Genomic DNA, 14837 nt, shown 5'->3' on the forward strand with positions numbered 1-14837 from the left:
TTTTAGCCATATAAACTGAAATGCTAATTTACTGATGGATAGGTTTACCTGGATAGATGGCTTGTTGAGATGACCGAGATTTGAAGTTGTTTGCCTTGGCTCATGTCCTAACACCATCATATTCGCATTGATCAATCTAAAGGCATCAATAACAACCTATTTGAAGAAAGGAAAGAAAAGTCATTCCATTTTAGTTTAAGAGAATGGTAAAACCTTGGTGTCACATCTGGCTTTGGCTCCTATCCAGACAAAGACTTAATGAAAAACCAAACAGAAGGAATTTCCTGCTGATTGTGCCATCAGCCTACCATTTTATAACTTGTAATGCAAGGTGACATCAATTAAAAATGTAATTTGTATGGAACATCAGTGAGGGAATATATAGTTATGAAAGTGTGCTTGCTCATCTTACTGCCCAGTTATCTGAAGAATTATTTATAACCCACATCTTTTGGGAAGAACAAAATATAATTCATTCTTTTCATCTTGATACAATAACTGAATAGTCTATTGCTCTTACATATATTTACCAGCCAGATCCCATCTAATCAATATGAATGACAGGGAGAAAATAAGACTGAAAGTGAGCACAGGCTAAGGGATTATATGGAAAGCCCAGCCCTGTCAGATCAATGAAATGATCACAATACTCGAAATGACAACAAAATTATAGCCAGCAAGGAACTCCCTCTTGCATTCTACTCTAGTCATATGCCTTTGCTTACCTTGCTCAAGTAAAGAGTCTGTCCCTTGTCTGAAAGATTAAGATGTCCCTCATCAGTGTCACAATCAGGACAAAAACAAAGCATGATAAACTGAAGGCAAGGTCATCTGTGATTCACGACAGGTTACTTTGTAGCTAGCTAGCTTTACAGTTTCAATAAAATATTAATATGGATACATTTATAGTATTAGACAGTAATAACCTATCCAATGCTATCCATACATAATAAAAGGAAATGCTGATTTTTTTCCCCAAATATTCCATTTGAGCTACAATATTTGAAATCTATCTGAAATAAAAATAAATGAGAAAATTTCCTTTTTATGTATCAACTATATGAAATTATAGGTTTCTACCCTGTCTCCATCTAAATACCTTAACCCACAACAAGACTTCTCTCTGGTGACACTGGAAGCAATCTTTTTCCAGCTCAAGACTTCTAGTGTCGGAGCAAATCAGCTTCTGTTTTGTAAGAGGGAACACTACTCATCCACAGAGAAATGCATGGACAATCACTGCGGTCATAAAGCCCTTATTAGCTCATTTTACCCGAGATATGTGTACACATCATCCCAGGTGAATCCAGTTCATCTTTCTCCAGTACTATCTGTTTTAAATCACATTTTCACAACCACCATTTTTAAGGGTTAAGATAAGCATATGAAATATTCAGTTCAAATTCAGTTTACGAACCCTGAAAATGTTGTTTATCAGGAACAGATAGCAGAGTACTGTAATATAGAGATGCTGATTTATAGCACAAGCATATCTAGAAACAGAATTAGTTCACTAGATTAGAAGTATAGTGGAATTTTAGTCAATTAACTATTACAGTAACTCAGTACTCCATAGACATTGAATATTCCCAATTGTAATAAAATATGAATATTTAGGACAAATACAAAAATAAAACCAAACCCATACTATCTATAACCAGATATTTGTGAAATGGGCCACACACAAACTGTTAGAATAGTTGAAGATTGTTTCCAAGTTCATAAAATATCCAATAATTTAATCCTAATTTCTGTTTTAATTCTGCAACCTTGTTTGCCATCGAGTGAGTAGGTAGAGTGATTCATGTCAAAAAATGGGGTAAACACCCCTTACAAAAGATAATGTGAACAATAATTCTGGGGCAAATGCAATCAAAACACAATTTAAAATGTTGTTCAAAAAATGACTTTGATACCATCCACTGCCCACAGAAAATGCTAAATCAGTTGAATGGGTCACTAAAAATACAGTCATGACTTAAGAAAATTTATTTGTATTTTGCCAGTTGTAATTTGACTCTCCCTCCTTGCTGACAAGTTTACTTTTTCAGGCAAGTCAGTTTGCAGGGGTTTGAAATCAATTTACTCTTGGGCCCAAGCATACCCTACTTTTCATCCAATTTCCATTAGCTGATCTCATCAACCTCAACCATCTTCAGGAGCTAAACTGGCTGGAAACCAACTTTTGAAATTAGCTTTTAGCCAATTAAGTCTCTTTTTAGAAGTTTCTTCCAACTAGCGAAATGACCAATGCAAGCAGGGAGGAAGAAAGACAAATAAAAGATTTTGAAGTTAAAATAGTGAGAAAAAAGGTACTGGGCAAAACTTAGAAAGAACAGAGACAAATAAAGGAAGTAAAAGAGATGATGGCAAACACAAATAAAGTTTAAAATGTTTTAAATATAAAATTACACAAATAAAGCTATTCTTGATGTTTAAGTAGCTTTATGTCAATAATATTTATTTCAGCTTCAGCAAGCGAGCAAATAGAAAGGCGTTTTCCAAAGCAGATGAGAATATTCTCCTTCAAAAATAAACCTATTTCTGGTCTTCACCACCAACCTTCACATCACCTCCACCACTTCAAGCATCCAATGATTTTGCTGTAACTACGGTAAGACCCGTCTATCTTAGCCTCAGCTCATGTCAAAGAATACACATATCTGTAAATATTACTGCACTAAAGGGACAAGCTACTATATATAGGTCCAATAAACCATATTTGAGGGCACAAAATCTTTTGGATATTGCAGAATTCTTCAAGAACGAAAGAATAAGCCCCTTTTCAACTTATCACTTTTATAAGACCAATTATCATTGACAGATTTTAAAATTAGTATTCTGCAACCAAATGCCAAGAATTTTTAATGACTATTTAGCAAATGTCACCATCCTTGCAATTGAAAAGCACTCCCAGAATGTAATTTAAATGCTCAGAAGGGGCAGAATCAAATTCTGCTATTTTATAATTGAAATATTCTTTTTACAGCCTCTTGATGTGGAAAAATGAACCCTTTAGTATTGGAGGAGGTGGGAAATTAGTGAAATTTGAACTGCCATCTTTGTACGCTAACTACATTTAAGAGGGAATCCTGAGAATTAAAAACATGGCTAGCATAACTTACTCTTTAAAAAGGGGTCAAGAGACCTATCTGGGAACTACTGACCAGTAGAGTTAGAAGTTACAGTTAACAAGTTGAAGTGATTTTTAAGGGATTGAGTGAGAATTGTTCAAAAAATGTAACTTCATTAAAAAGACAGTGAGCATAGATTCAGAAATGGTCATGTTTAACTTAGTGTTTTTCTAAGATATATTAAATTATATTAAAGGCAAGTGAAATATAGTTATTACATATTTAAATTTTTAAAAAGCTCTTCGGAAGGTTCCATGACCATGCTTAATGTGGAATTGTGATTTACCCTAGGTGGACGGGAGCCTGTCACCGACTGAAAAGTCGGTGGCGAACCCGCATCCGCATCATATTGTGCGGGTCGCCGGGCTTCAATTGCTTCAATCACCCGCTTGAGATAGGAAGTCCCGCCTAATAGAGCTGCTGGCCAATCAGTGGGCCGGCAGCTCCTAGACTCAGCAGCACCAAGTGCTGGGACTACAGCCCAGCTATAACTAAAGATGCCGGGGAGCCTGGAAGACAGGTAAGTTTTGGTTGCCTTGCTGGGGTTAATAGGTCGGGCCCCGGCAAGACAAGGCTGGTTGTTTGGGGGGGGGGGGGGGGGTGGGGGGAGAGTGGGGTGTGTTGGGGATGGTTGGGGTAGCGGGGGCGGCCCAATCACGAGGGTTTCCGGGACATTCGAGAGCCACCTGCTTTTGTCAGGCGTCTTCTCCTGAGTCTAGGATGCCTGCTTGCCACGTGTAAAATCAGCGGAGAGGCGGGCGAAGGTCCTTAAGTGGCCACTTAAGGACCTTGGGGCCTTGACTGGCCTGGGGCAGGCCGGCCTCCATTTAACGAGACACCACTGCCTCCACCCTCCGACCCCCCCCAACCACCATCCCATTCTTTGGGGTGGCGTAAATTTCAGCCCCAAGTATCACAGCAAAACATTAACCTTTGTCTTTCCAGCATTGAGTGATCTGCTGTGAATATCCTACCTTGTGTTACACCAAAAATATCAAAATAAGCTCCTCTGACGTTTCAGCAAGCTTATTCAGTAACTAAGACAAACAGATCGGGGGGGCTCCTAGATTGAATCTCTAGTATGTGCTAAACTGTGTTTCTCATAGGAAGTACAGTGATAACAAAGAACAGTACAGCACAGGAACAGGCCATTCGGTCCTCCAATCCTGCGCCGATCTTGATGCCTGCCTAAACTAAAACCTTCAGCACTTCCGGGGACCGTATCCCTCTATTCCCATCCTATTCATGTATTTGTCAAGATGCCTCTTTAACGTCTCTATGATACCTGCTTCCACCACCTCCCCCGGCAGCAAGTTCCAGGCACTCACCACCCTCTGTGTAAAGAACTTGCCTCGCACATCCCCTCCAAACTTTGCCCCTCGCACCTTAAACCTATGTCCCCTAGTAACCGACTCCTCCACCCTGGGAAAAAGCTTCTGATTATCCACTCTGTCCATGCTGCTCATAACTTTGTAAACCTCTATCATGTCGCCCCTCCACCTCCGTCGTTCCAGTGAAAACAATCCGAGTTTATCCAACCTCCCCTCATAGCTAATGCCCTCCAGACCAGGCAACATCCTGGTAAACCTCTTCTGTACCCTCTCCAAAGCCTCCACGTCCTTCTGGTAGTGTGGCGACCAGAATTGCACGCAATATTCTAAGTGTGGCCTAAGTCAGCTGCAGCATGACTTGCCAATTTTATACTCTATGCCCCGACCAATGAAGGCAAGCATGCCGTATGCCTTCTTGATTACCTTATCCACCTGAGTTGCCACTTTCAGTGACCTGTGGACCTGTATGCCCAGATCTCTGCCTGTCAATACTCCTAAGGGTTCTGCCATTTACTGTATACTTCCCACCTGTATTAGACCTTCCAAAATGCATTACCTCACATTTGTCCGGATTAAACTCCATCTGCCATTTCTCCGCCCAACTCTCCAACCGATCTATATCCTGCTGTATCCTCTGACAATCCTCATCATTGTCCGCAACTCCACCAACCCTTGTGTCGTCCGCAAACTTACTAATCAGACCAGCTACATTTTCCTCCAAATCATTTATATATACTACAAACAGCAAAGGTCCCAGCACTGATCCCTGCGGAACACCACTAGTCACATCCCTCCATTCAGAAAAGCACCCTTCCACTGCTACTCTCTGTCTTCTATGACAGAGCCAGTTCTGTATCCATCTGGCCAGCTCACCTCTGATCCCGTGTGACTTCACCTTTTGTACCAGTCTGCCATGAGGGACCTTGTCAAAGGCTTTACTGAAGTCCATATAGATAACATCCACTGCCCTTCCTTCATCAATCATCTTCGTCACTTCCTCAAACAACTCAATCAAATTAGTGAGACACGACCTCCCCTTCACAAAACCATGCTGCCTCTCGCTAATAAATCCATTTGTTTCCAAATGGGAGTAAATCCTGTCCCGAAGAATCCTCTCTAATAATTTCCCTACCACTGACGTAAGGCTCACTGGCCTATAATTTCCTGGATTATCCTTGCCACCCTTCTTAAACAAAAGAACAACATTGGCTATTCTCCAGTCCTCTGGGACCTCACCTGTAGCCAATGAGGATGCAAAGATTCTGTCAAGGCCCCAGCAATTTCTTCCCTTGCCTCCCTCAGTATTCTGGGGTAGATCCCATCAGGCCCTGGGGACTTATCTACCTTAATGCTTTGCAAGACACCCAACACCTCCTCCTTTTTGATAATGAGATGACTGAGACTATCTACACTCCCTTCCCTAGGCTCATCATCCACCAAGTCCTTCTCTTTGGTGAATACTGATGCAAAGTACTCATTTAGTACCTCGACCATTTCCTCTGGCTCCACACATAGATTCCCTTCTTTGTCCATGAGTGGGCCAACCCTTTTCCTAGTTACCCTCTTGCTCTTTATATACGTATAAAAAGCCTTGGGATGATGGAAATACAAAAATAAACTGAAGAGTTATTTAAGAAAATAATTTAACAAGACTGATGCATTTGCCTTCAACAAGATGGAGGACAAAATCACAAGGCACATAGATTCTCTTGCACTGAAATACACATTCATGTCCGCTAGAACTGAAACTCATTAACCCCATCTGCATTGAAATTAAACAGATCACACGTGGATGTGAGCTATCCACAAAATGAGCTGAAACAAAGGCACTCAGATCCTCCATCTACAATCACTACAATAAAGTGTCAACATCCCTCACCTTATCAAAATGGGCGGAGGTCAGAACCTATTGTATAGCCCCTCGGGAACCAAAAACCTACAGTCACAAGGGTGAAACTGGCACTTTATGAATTTACCTTTAAAGATAACCTTTTTGAAGAATAAAAGCACTCATCAGAACATGAGATATCCAGCCAAAGAGAGAACATCGAAAGCCATCTTGAATGTCAGTACAAGGCTGAGACAGAGAGAGATCAATTCCAGCTAAGACAGTTGAACCCTACTGAGACAAGTTTGCAAACCAACTGCAGCAGAGAAATAAGCCTTCTGAACAACTCCTCCAGCTGTGAAAATTGAACTAAGAAATACCAGCACTGTCTTCGAACTGAAGTGTTGACTACCAGAAGACTTCTGGTAGGGGGCAGGGGAGGGTGATGGGGGGTAAGTGGGGGATGGGAAGAGAAAAGAGAGCGACGGGAGGGTGCGACAGGGACAGAAAGGGGGAGGAGAAAGAGACAGAGGTGGGAGGAGAGACAGAGAGGGGAGGGGACAGAGAGAGGGAGACCAGGGGGTGGCTTAAGGAGAGGGACAGAGAGAGAGGGGAAGAGAGTGAGAGAGACAGAGAGTCATAGTCATTTACTTATAGCACAGAAGGAGGTCATTCGGCACATCGAATCCATGCTGGCTCTCCACAGAACTATGCAGTCAGTTGCTTGCACGGCTCAATCCCCATAGCCCTGCAAGTCTATTTCACTCAGGTGGTCATCTAATCTCCTCTTGAAGTCATTGATAGTCTCCGCTTCCACCACCCTTGTGGGCAGCGAGTTCGAGGTCATTACCACCCAGTGAGTAAAAAAGTTCTTCCTCATAATCCCCCTGCATCTTTTGCCCAAAACTTACAGTCTGTGTCTCTTCGTCCGAGAGGGGAGGGGCAGGGGGGGGGTGGGAAAGTGAGACAGTGTGTGTGTCAGGAGATGGGGTGGGGGGGGGGGGGGGGATGGTGAAGAGAGAGATCAAGGTCTCTCCTGACAGATGAAAATCTATACACAGTGCTCCATCGCTACATCAAGTGTGCAGGTAGAGATTGACTACCTATGCAAGCAAAACCAATGCCAGGTATGTCACTAAATCGGTTTTCAATATAGTGATGAGAAAATAAATCAATAAATTGGTCTTCTCATTTAAAGCTTGTTCAAACAAATGCATATTTGTTCTTGTTTTGATAGTAGGGAAAATTTTTAATGCCTTTCCGAAATTTGCTCACCGGTCCCAATGTAGGTCAAAGATTTTCATGTGGTCCCACACACGAAAAGGTTGGACACTCCTGTTCCAAGAGGATCCCACAGGTTTTTCCTGAAAACAGCAAATTTTTACACCTTGAACTCTTAACACTTCTTACCCTTTACCTTCTTTCTTTTCCTCAGTGTGCATGAGAGTGTGAATGCGTGCGTGGGTGTTGTTTCAAACATTTCGCTGACCATTGTTCAAGAAATATTTCATCTTTTTTTTTAAATCAGGAGAAAACCTGTCATTGTTTATTTGGCCAACAAAACACAGGGGCTGAAACACTAGCTTAAACAAAAACACTATCTGTGGCCAGTTGGGAGGTGACCAGTGGAAACCAGCCACGCCATTTCCCACCTGTCCATTACATCTCAGACAACAACTCCTCTGAGTTAGGGAGAGGAAAGCTGAAAAGGAATCCTGCTTCTGATTGCTGTGGATTTTGAGAGAACAGATATAATACCTCCCAAGGTCAAATAATGTGCCATTTATTTTTTACGTAATAAATATTTTTGTTTAAAAATAAGTGCTTGAGATATCAGTGGAAAACTGCCTAAGACAGCCGGGTCCAACAGTGAAAAGCTTGAATTAACTGTCATATCACCAAAACACTGAGGATGAATAACTATCTAAGGATGTTAATTCAGTTCCATCATAACTGTCAGCTTTAGGAAATGTCAGTCAGCTCTATGCGATTCTTTTTCACATATGTGCACCTTTTGATACATTTTACAATCCACTTAGGACCATAAAAGGACATAATAGGGTACTTTCTAAAAGGTGAAAAGCTAGAAACAATGGCAGTCCATGTACATAGTTCATTAAAATGTCAGGAACAGGTACAGAAAATAATCAAAAAGGCTAATAGAATGCTAACCTTTATATCTAGAGGACTGGACTACGTGGGTAGAAGTCATGATTCAGCTATACAAAGCCATGGCTAGCTACACCTGTGAGCAGTTCTGGACAGCACATCGTAGAAAGGATATATTGACCTGAGAGGGATTGGTTTACCAGAGTGATATCTGGACCCCAAGAATTAAATTATGAGGAGTGATTACACAAACTAGGGTTGTATTCCCTGGAATGTAGAAGGTTAAGAAGTGATTTGATTGAAGTTTTCATGATATTAAGAGGAACAGATAGGGTAGACAGAGAAAAACTATTTCCATTGGTTTGGAGGTCTTGGACTTGTGGACATAGGATAAAAATAAGAGCTAGACCATCAGGAGTGAAACTAGGAAAACTTCTACACACAAAGGTGGTCGATGTTTGGAGCACTCTTCTGCAAACGGCAACTGATGCTAGATCATGTGCCAATTTTAAATCGGAGATTGACAGACTTTTGTTATTCAAAGGTATTAATTGCTTTTCTTCCCACTCCATCACCTCAGGTGCCCCCCCACTCCTCCCAAGGATCTATGGGTGACCTACTCCTATTTCTTATCGACATGTTGCCCCTTGGCGAAACTACAGCGTCAGTTTCCACACGTATGTTGACAGCATCCAACTCTACCTCACCACCACCTCTCTCTCATGGAGGAACCAGTAGATGTGGTGATTTTGATTTTCAGAAGGCTTTCGATAAGGACCAACACAAGAGGTTAGTAAATAAAATTAGAGCACGTGAGAATTGGGGTAATACACTGGCATGGATTCAGAAATGGTTAACGGACAGAAAACAAAGAGTAGGAATAAATGGGTCATTCTCAGGTTGGCAGGCTGTGACTAGTGGGGGACCACAAGCAGCAGTGTTTGGGTCCCAGTTATTCACTATCGATATCAATGATTTGGATGTGGGGACCAAATGTAATATTTCCAAGTTTGCTGATGACACAAAACTAGGTGGGAGTGAGAGTTGGGAAGAGGATGCAAAGAACATAAGAACTAGGGAGTAGGCAATTCAGCCCCTCGAGCCTGTTCCGCCATTCAATACGATCACGGCTGATCTAATTTCAGCCTCAACTCCACTTTCCTGCCCGTTCTCCATAACCCTTCAACCATTTACGAATTAGAAATCTGTCAATCTCCTCCTTAAATTTACTCAATGTCCCGGCATCCACCGCACTCTGGGGTAGTGAATTCCACAGACTCACGACCCTTTGAGAGAAGTAATTTCTCCTCATCTCTGTTTTAAGTCTGCTACCCCTTATCCTAAAACTGTGACTTCTTGTTCTAGATTTCCCCATAAGAGGAAACATCCTCTCTTCGTCTACCTTGTCAATCCCCTTAATCATCTTATATACCTCAATTAGATCTCCTCTCAGTCTTCTAAACTCCAGAGAGTAAAGGCCTAAACTGCTCAATCTCTCTTCATAAGACAAACCCCTCATCTCTGGAATCAATCTAGTGAACCTCCTCTGAACTGCCTCCAATGCAACTATATCCCTCCTCAAGTCAGGGGACCAAAACTGTACGCGATACTCCAGGTGCGGGCTCACTAATGCCTTGTACAGTTGCAACAACACTTCCCTACTTTTATACTCTATTCCTTTAGCAATAAATGCCAAAATTCAATTTGCCTTCCTTATTACCTGCTGCACCTGCATGCTAGTTTTCTGTGATTCATGCACGAGGACACCCAGATCCCTCTGCACCGAAGCACTCTGAAGTTTCTCTCCATTTAGATAATAATTTGCCTTTCTATTCTTCCGACCAAAATAGATAACCTCACAGCCTTCAAGGGGAGTTAGACATGCTAAGTGAATGGGCAAGAACATGGCAGATGGAATATAATGTGGAAAAATGTGAAGTTATCCATTTTTGTAGGAAAAGCAGAAATGCATAGTATTTCTTAAATGGTGAGAAATTGGGCAGTATTGATGTCCAAAGGGACCTTGTTCAGGAGTCACTGAAAGCTAACTTGCAGGTGCAGCAAGTAATTGGAAAGGCGAATGGTATGTTGGCCTTTAATGCAAGAGGATTTGAATACAGAAGAAGTCTTGCTGCAATTGTATAGAGCCTTGGTGAGACTGCAACAGGATTACTGTGTACAGTTTTGCTCTCCTTGCCTAAGGAAAGATATACCTGCCATAGAGGGAGTGCAATGAAGGTTCATCCCCGAGATGGCAGGATTGTCCTATGAGGAGAGATTGAGGAGGCTGGGCCTGTATTCTCCCGAGTTTAGAAGAATGAGGTGATCTCATTGAAACATGCACAATTATTACAGGGTAGATGCATGAAGGATGTTTCCCCTGGCTGTGGGGGGGGGCGGGGTCCAGATCCAGGGGACACAGTCTCAGAATTGGGGGTAAGCCATTTAGGTCTGAGATGAAAAGGAATTTCTTCACTAAGAGGGTGGTGAATCTTTGGAATTCTCTACCCCAGAGGGCAGTGGAAGGTCAGTCATTGAGTAGGTTCAAGACAGAGATCAATAGATTTCTAGATATTAAAGGCATCAAGGGACAATGGGGATTGTGTGGGAAAATGGCGTTGAGGTAGATGATCAGCCATGATCCAGCTGAATGCCGGCGCAGGCTTGAGCCGAATGGTCTGCTCACATTTCCTATGTTCCTCCACTGCCTCTAAATTGTCAGACTGTAGGTTGGATATCCACTACTGAATGAGTAGGAATTTTTTCCAACTAAATATTGGGAAAACCAAAGGAACTGTCTTCAGTCCCCACCACAAACTCCATTTCCTAACAACCAAATCCACCCTTCGCCCTGGCAATTGTCTGAAAGGCTGGACCAGATTTTTCAGAATCTTGGTGTCATATCTGACACCAAGATGAGCTTCTGACCACATAACGGCACCATCACCAAGTGCACCTATTCCCACTTTTGTAACATCGCTCAATTTTGCCCTGCCTCAGCTCATCTCATCCTTGCCTTCGTTACCTCTAGCCTTGACTATTCCAACACATTCCTGTTCATCCTTTGTAAACATGAGGTCATCCAAAACTCCGCTGTCATGTCCCATTCACCCATCACCTCTGGGCTCGCCGACCTACAATGGCTCCAGTTAAGCAATGCCTCAATTTTAAAATTCTCATCCCTACATAGTCTCACCCTTCCCTATCTCTGAAATCTTCTCCAGACCTACAACCCTCCAAAATTTCTGCACTCCTCCAATTCTAACCTCGAGAGCATCCCTGATTTTAATCACTCCACCAGTGGCGGCCATGCCCTCAGGTCTGGAATTTCCTCCCTAAACCTTTCCGCCTTGCCACCTCTCTTTTCCTGCAAGACGCTCCTTAAAACCTAACTCTTTGATCAAGCTTTTGGTCAGCTGTTCCCATATTTCCTTATGCGGCTTGGTATCAAATATTCTTTGTTAACACTTCTGTGAAGTGCCTTGGGATATTTTACTGACTTAAAGGTGCATTAAAAAATATAAATCGTTATTGTAAAATTGTGTTAACTTCAGATGAAGGAAAATACCAATGTTAAATTTTTAAATATATTTTAACATTTTTTTTTAAATCAAGGCCATCAATGGTGAAGTTGCACACAAAAATATTTCTAGCACTGAGTGAAATCAGAGTTGTATAACATAAAAAGCCTTTTACATTTTATGAACAACGACAATAAGCTGTTCAGAGTGGACAGTCATCATGTTAAGAATGCACACTCAATTGTGAAAAAAATTAAAACAGGCCTACTTTTAAAGTTCAATTGATAAGTTTATTGTATGTAAATCAGCAGCAAAACTGAACCATAGGGCAACTCAACAAATCCGGTCCGTGCACTGCAATGTGTAAAATATGTAAAGCTACTATGCGACCACTATCTCCCAGTACAATATTATTCAATATTGGGAGGCGGTGGCGCAGTGGTATAATCACTGGACTAGTAACCCAGAGACCCAGGGTATTGTTCTGGGGACATGGGTTCGAGTCCCACCACAGCAGAAGGTGGAATTTGAATTTAATTAATAAATCTGGAATTAAAAGCTAGTCTAATGATGGCCATGAAACCATTGTCGATTGTTGTAAAAACCCATCTGGTTCACTAGTGTCCTTTAGGGAAGGAAATCTGCTGTCCTTACCTGGTCTGGCCTACATGTGACTCCAGACCCACAGCAATGTGGTTAACTATTACATGCCCTCTGAAATGGCCAGGCAAGCCACTCAGTTGTACCTAACTGCTACGAAGTCAATAAAAAGGAATGAAACCACACGGACCACCCGGCATCGACCTAGGTACCGGAAACGACAATGGCAAATCCAGCCCTGTCGACGCAGCAAAGTCCGCCTCACCAACATCTGGGGGCTTGTGCCAAATTGGGAGAGCTGTCCCACAGACTAGTCAAGCAACAGCCTGACATAGTCATACTCACGGAATCATACCTTACAGACAATGTCCCAGACACTGCAATCACTATCCCTGGGTATGTCCTGTCCCACCGGCAGGATAGACCCAGCAGAGGTGGTGGGACAGTGGTATACAGTAGGGAGGAAGTTGCCCTGGGAGTTCTCAACATCGACTCTGGACCCCATGAAGTCTCATGGCATCAGGTCAAACATGGGCAAGGTAACCTCCTACTGATTACCACCTACCGCTCTCCCTCAGCTGATGACTCTCTACTCCTCCATGTTGAACACCACTTGGAGGATGCACTGAGGGTGGCAAGGGCACAAAATGTACTCTGGGTGGGGGACTTCAATGTCCATCACCAAGAGTGGCTCGGCAGCATCACTACTGACCGAGCCCTAAAGGACATAGCTGCTAGACTGGGTCTGCGGCAGGTGGTGGGGGAACCAACACGACGGAAAAACATACTTGACCTCGTCCTCACTAATCTGCCTGCCGCAGATGCATCTGTCCATGACTGTATTGGTGTGTGTGACCAACGCACAGTCCTTGTGGAGATGAAGTCCTGCCTTCACATTGAGGATCCGTCCATCGTATTCTGTGGCACTATCACCGTGCTAAATGGGATAGATTTCAAACAGATCTAGCAATGCAAAACTGGGGATCCATGAGGCACTGTGGGCCATCAGCAGCAGAATTGTACTCAACCACAATGTGTAACCTCATGGCCCAGCATATCCCCCAAGCTACCATTACCATCAAGCCAGGAGACCAACCCTGGTTCAATTTAGAGTGCAGGAAAGCATGCCAGAAGCAGCACCAGGCATACCTCAAAATGAGGTATCAACCTGGTGAAGCTACAACCCAGGACTACTTGCATGCCAAACTGCATAAGCAGCATGCAATAAACAGAGCTAAGCGATCCCATAACCAACAGATCAGATCAAAGCTCTGCAGTCCTGCCACATCCAGCCGTGAATGGTGATGGACAATTAAACAACTAACTGGAGGAGGTGGCTCCACAAATATCCCCATGCTCAATGATGGGGGAGCCCAGCACATCAGTGCAAAAGATAAAGCTGAAGCATTTGCAACAATCTTCAGCCAGAAGTGCCGAGTTGACGAACCATCTCAGCCCCCTCCTGAAGTCCCCAGCATCACAAATGCCAGTCTTCAGCCAATTTGATTCACTCCGCGTGATATCAAGAAACGACTGAAGGCACTGGATACTGCAAAGGCTATGGGCTCTGACAATATTCCGGCAATAGTACTGAAGACCTGTGCTCCAGAACTTGCCGCACCCCTGGCCAAGCTGTTCAGTATAGCTACAACACTGGCATCTACCCGGCAATGTGGAAAATTGCCCAAGTCTGTCCTGTACACAAAAGGCAGGACAAGTCCAACACGGCCAATTACCGCCCCATCAGTCTACTCTCAATCATCAGCAAAGTGATGGAAGGTGTCAGTGCCATCAAGCAGCACTTGCTTCGCAATAACCTGCTCAGTGATACCCAGGTTGGGTTCCGACAGGGCCACTCAGCACCTGATCTCATTACAGCCTTGGTTCAAACTTGGACAAAAGAGCTGAACTCAAGAGGTGAGGTGAGAGTGACTGCCCTTGACATCAAGGCAGCATTTCACTGAGTATGGCATCAAGGAGCCCTAGCAAAACTGGAGTCAATGGGAATCAGGGGGAAAACTCTCTGCTGGTTAGTCATACCTAGCACAAAGAAAGATGGCTGTGGTTGTTGGAGGTCAATCATCTGAGCTCCAGGACATCACTGCAGGAGTTCCTCAGGGTAGTATCCTAGGCCCAACCATCTTCAGCTGTTTCATCAATGACCTTCCTTCAATCATAAGGTCAGAAGTGGGGATGGTCGTTGATGATTGCACAATGTTCAGCACCATTCGCGACTCCTCAAATACTGAAGCAGTCCGTGTTGAAATGCAGCAAGACCTGGACAATATCCAGGCTTGGGCTGATAAGTGGCAGG

The 14837-nt window shown here is 43.2% G+C and overlaps 1 protein-coding gene and 1 long non-coding RNA gene across 4 annotated transcripts in view; one reads left to right on the forward strand and one right to left on the reverse strand.

Annotated features, from left to right (window-relative positions):
• Positions 1-9186, forward strand: part of LOC137372005 (uncharacterized) — a 46868-nt gene extending 37682 nt beyond the window's left edge. Inside the window, exons 2-4 of the long non-coding RNA XR_010975333.1 lie at positions 2470-2614; positions 3426-3654; positions 8983-9186. This is a non-coding gene — a long non-coding RNA (uncharacterized lncRNA). The remainder of the gene's footprint in view (positions 1-2469; positions 2615-3425; positions 3655-8982) is intronic.
• Positions 1-14837, reverse strand: part of psmd14 (proteasome 26S subunit, non-ATPase 14) — a 149728-nt gene that overhangs the window by 29142 nt on the left and 105749 nt on the right. For all 3 annotated transcript variants that reach the window (XM_068035245.1, XM_068035246.1, XM_068035244.1), the window contains exon 7: positions 49-156. In XM_068035245.1, coding sequence (XP_067891346.1) covers positions 49-156 — 108 coding nt within the window. The remainder of the gene's footprint in view (positions 1-48; positions 157-14837) is intronic.

Source organism: Heterodontus francisci, chromosome 7, assembly GCF_036365525.1.
Source record: "Heterodontus francisci isolate sHetFra1 chromosome 7, sHetFra1.hap1, whole genome shotgun sequence".
Classification (NCBI taxonomy): domain Eukaryota; kingdom Metazoa; phylum Chordata; class Chondrichthyes; order Heterodontiformes; family Heterodontidae; genus Heterodontus; species Heterodontus francisci.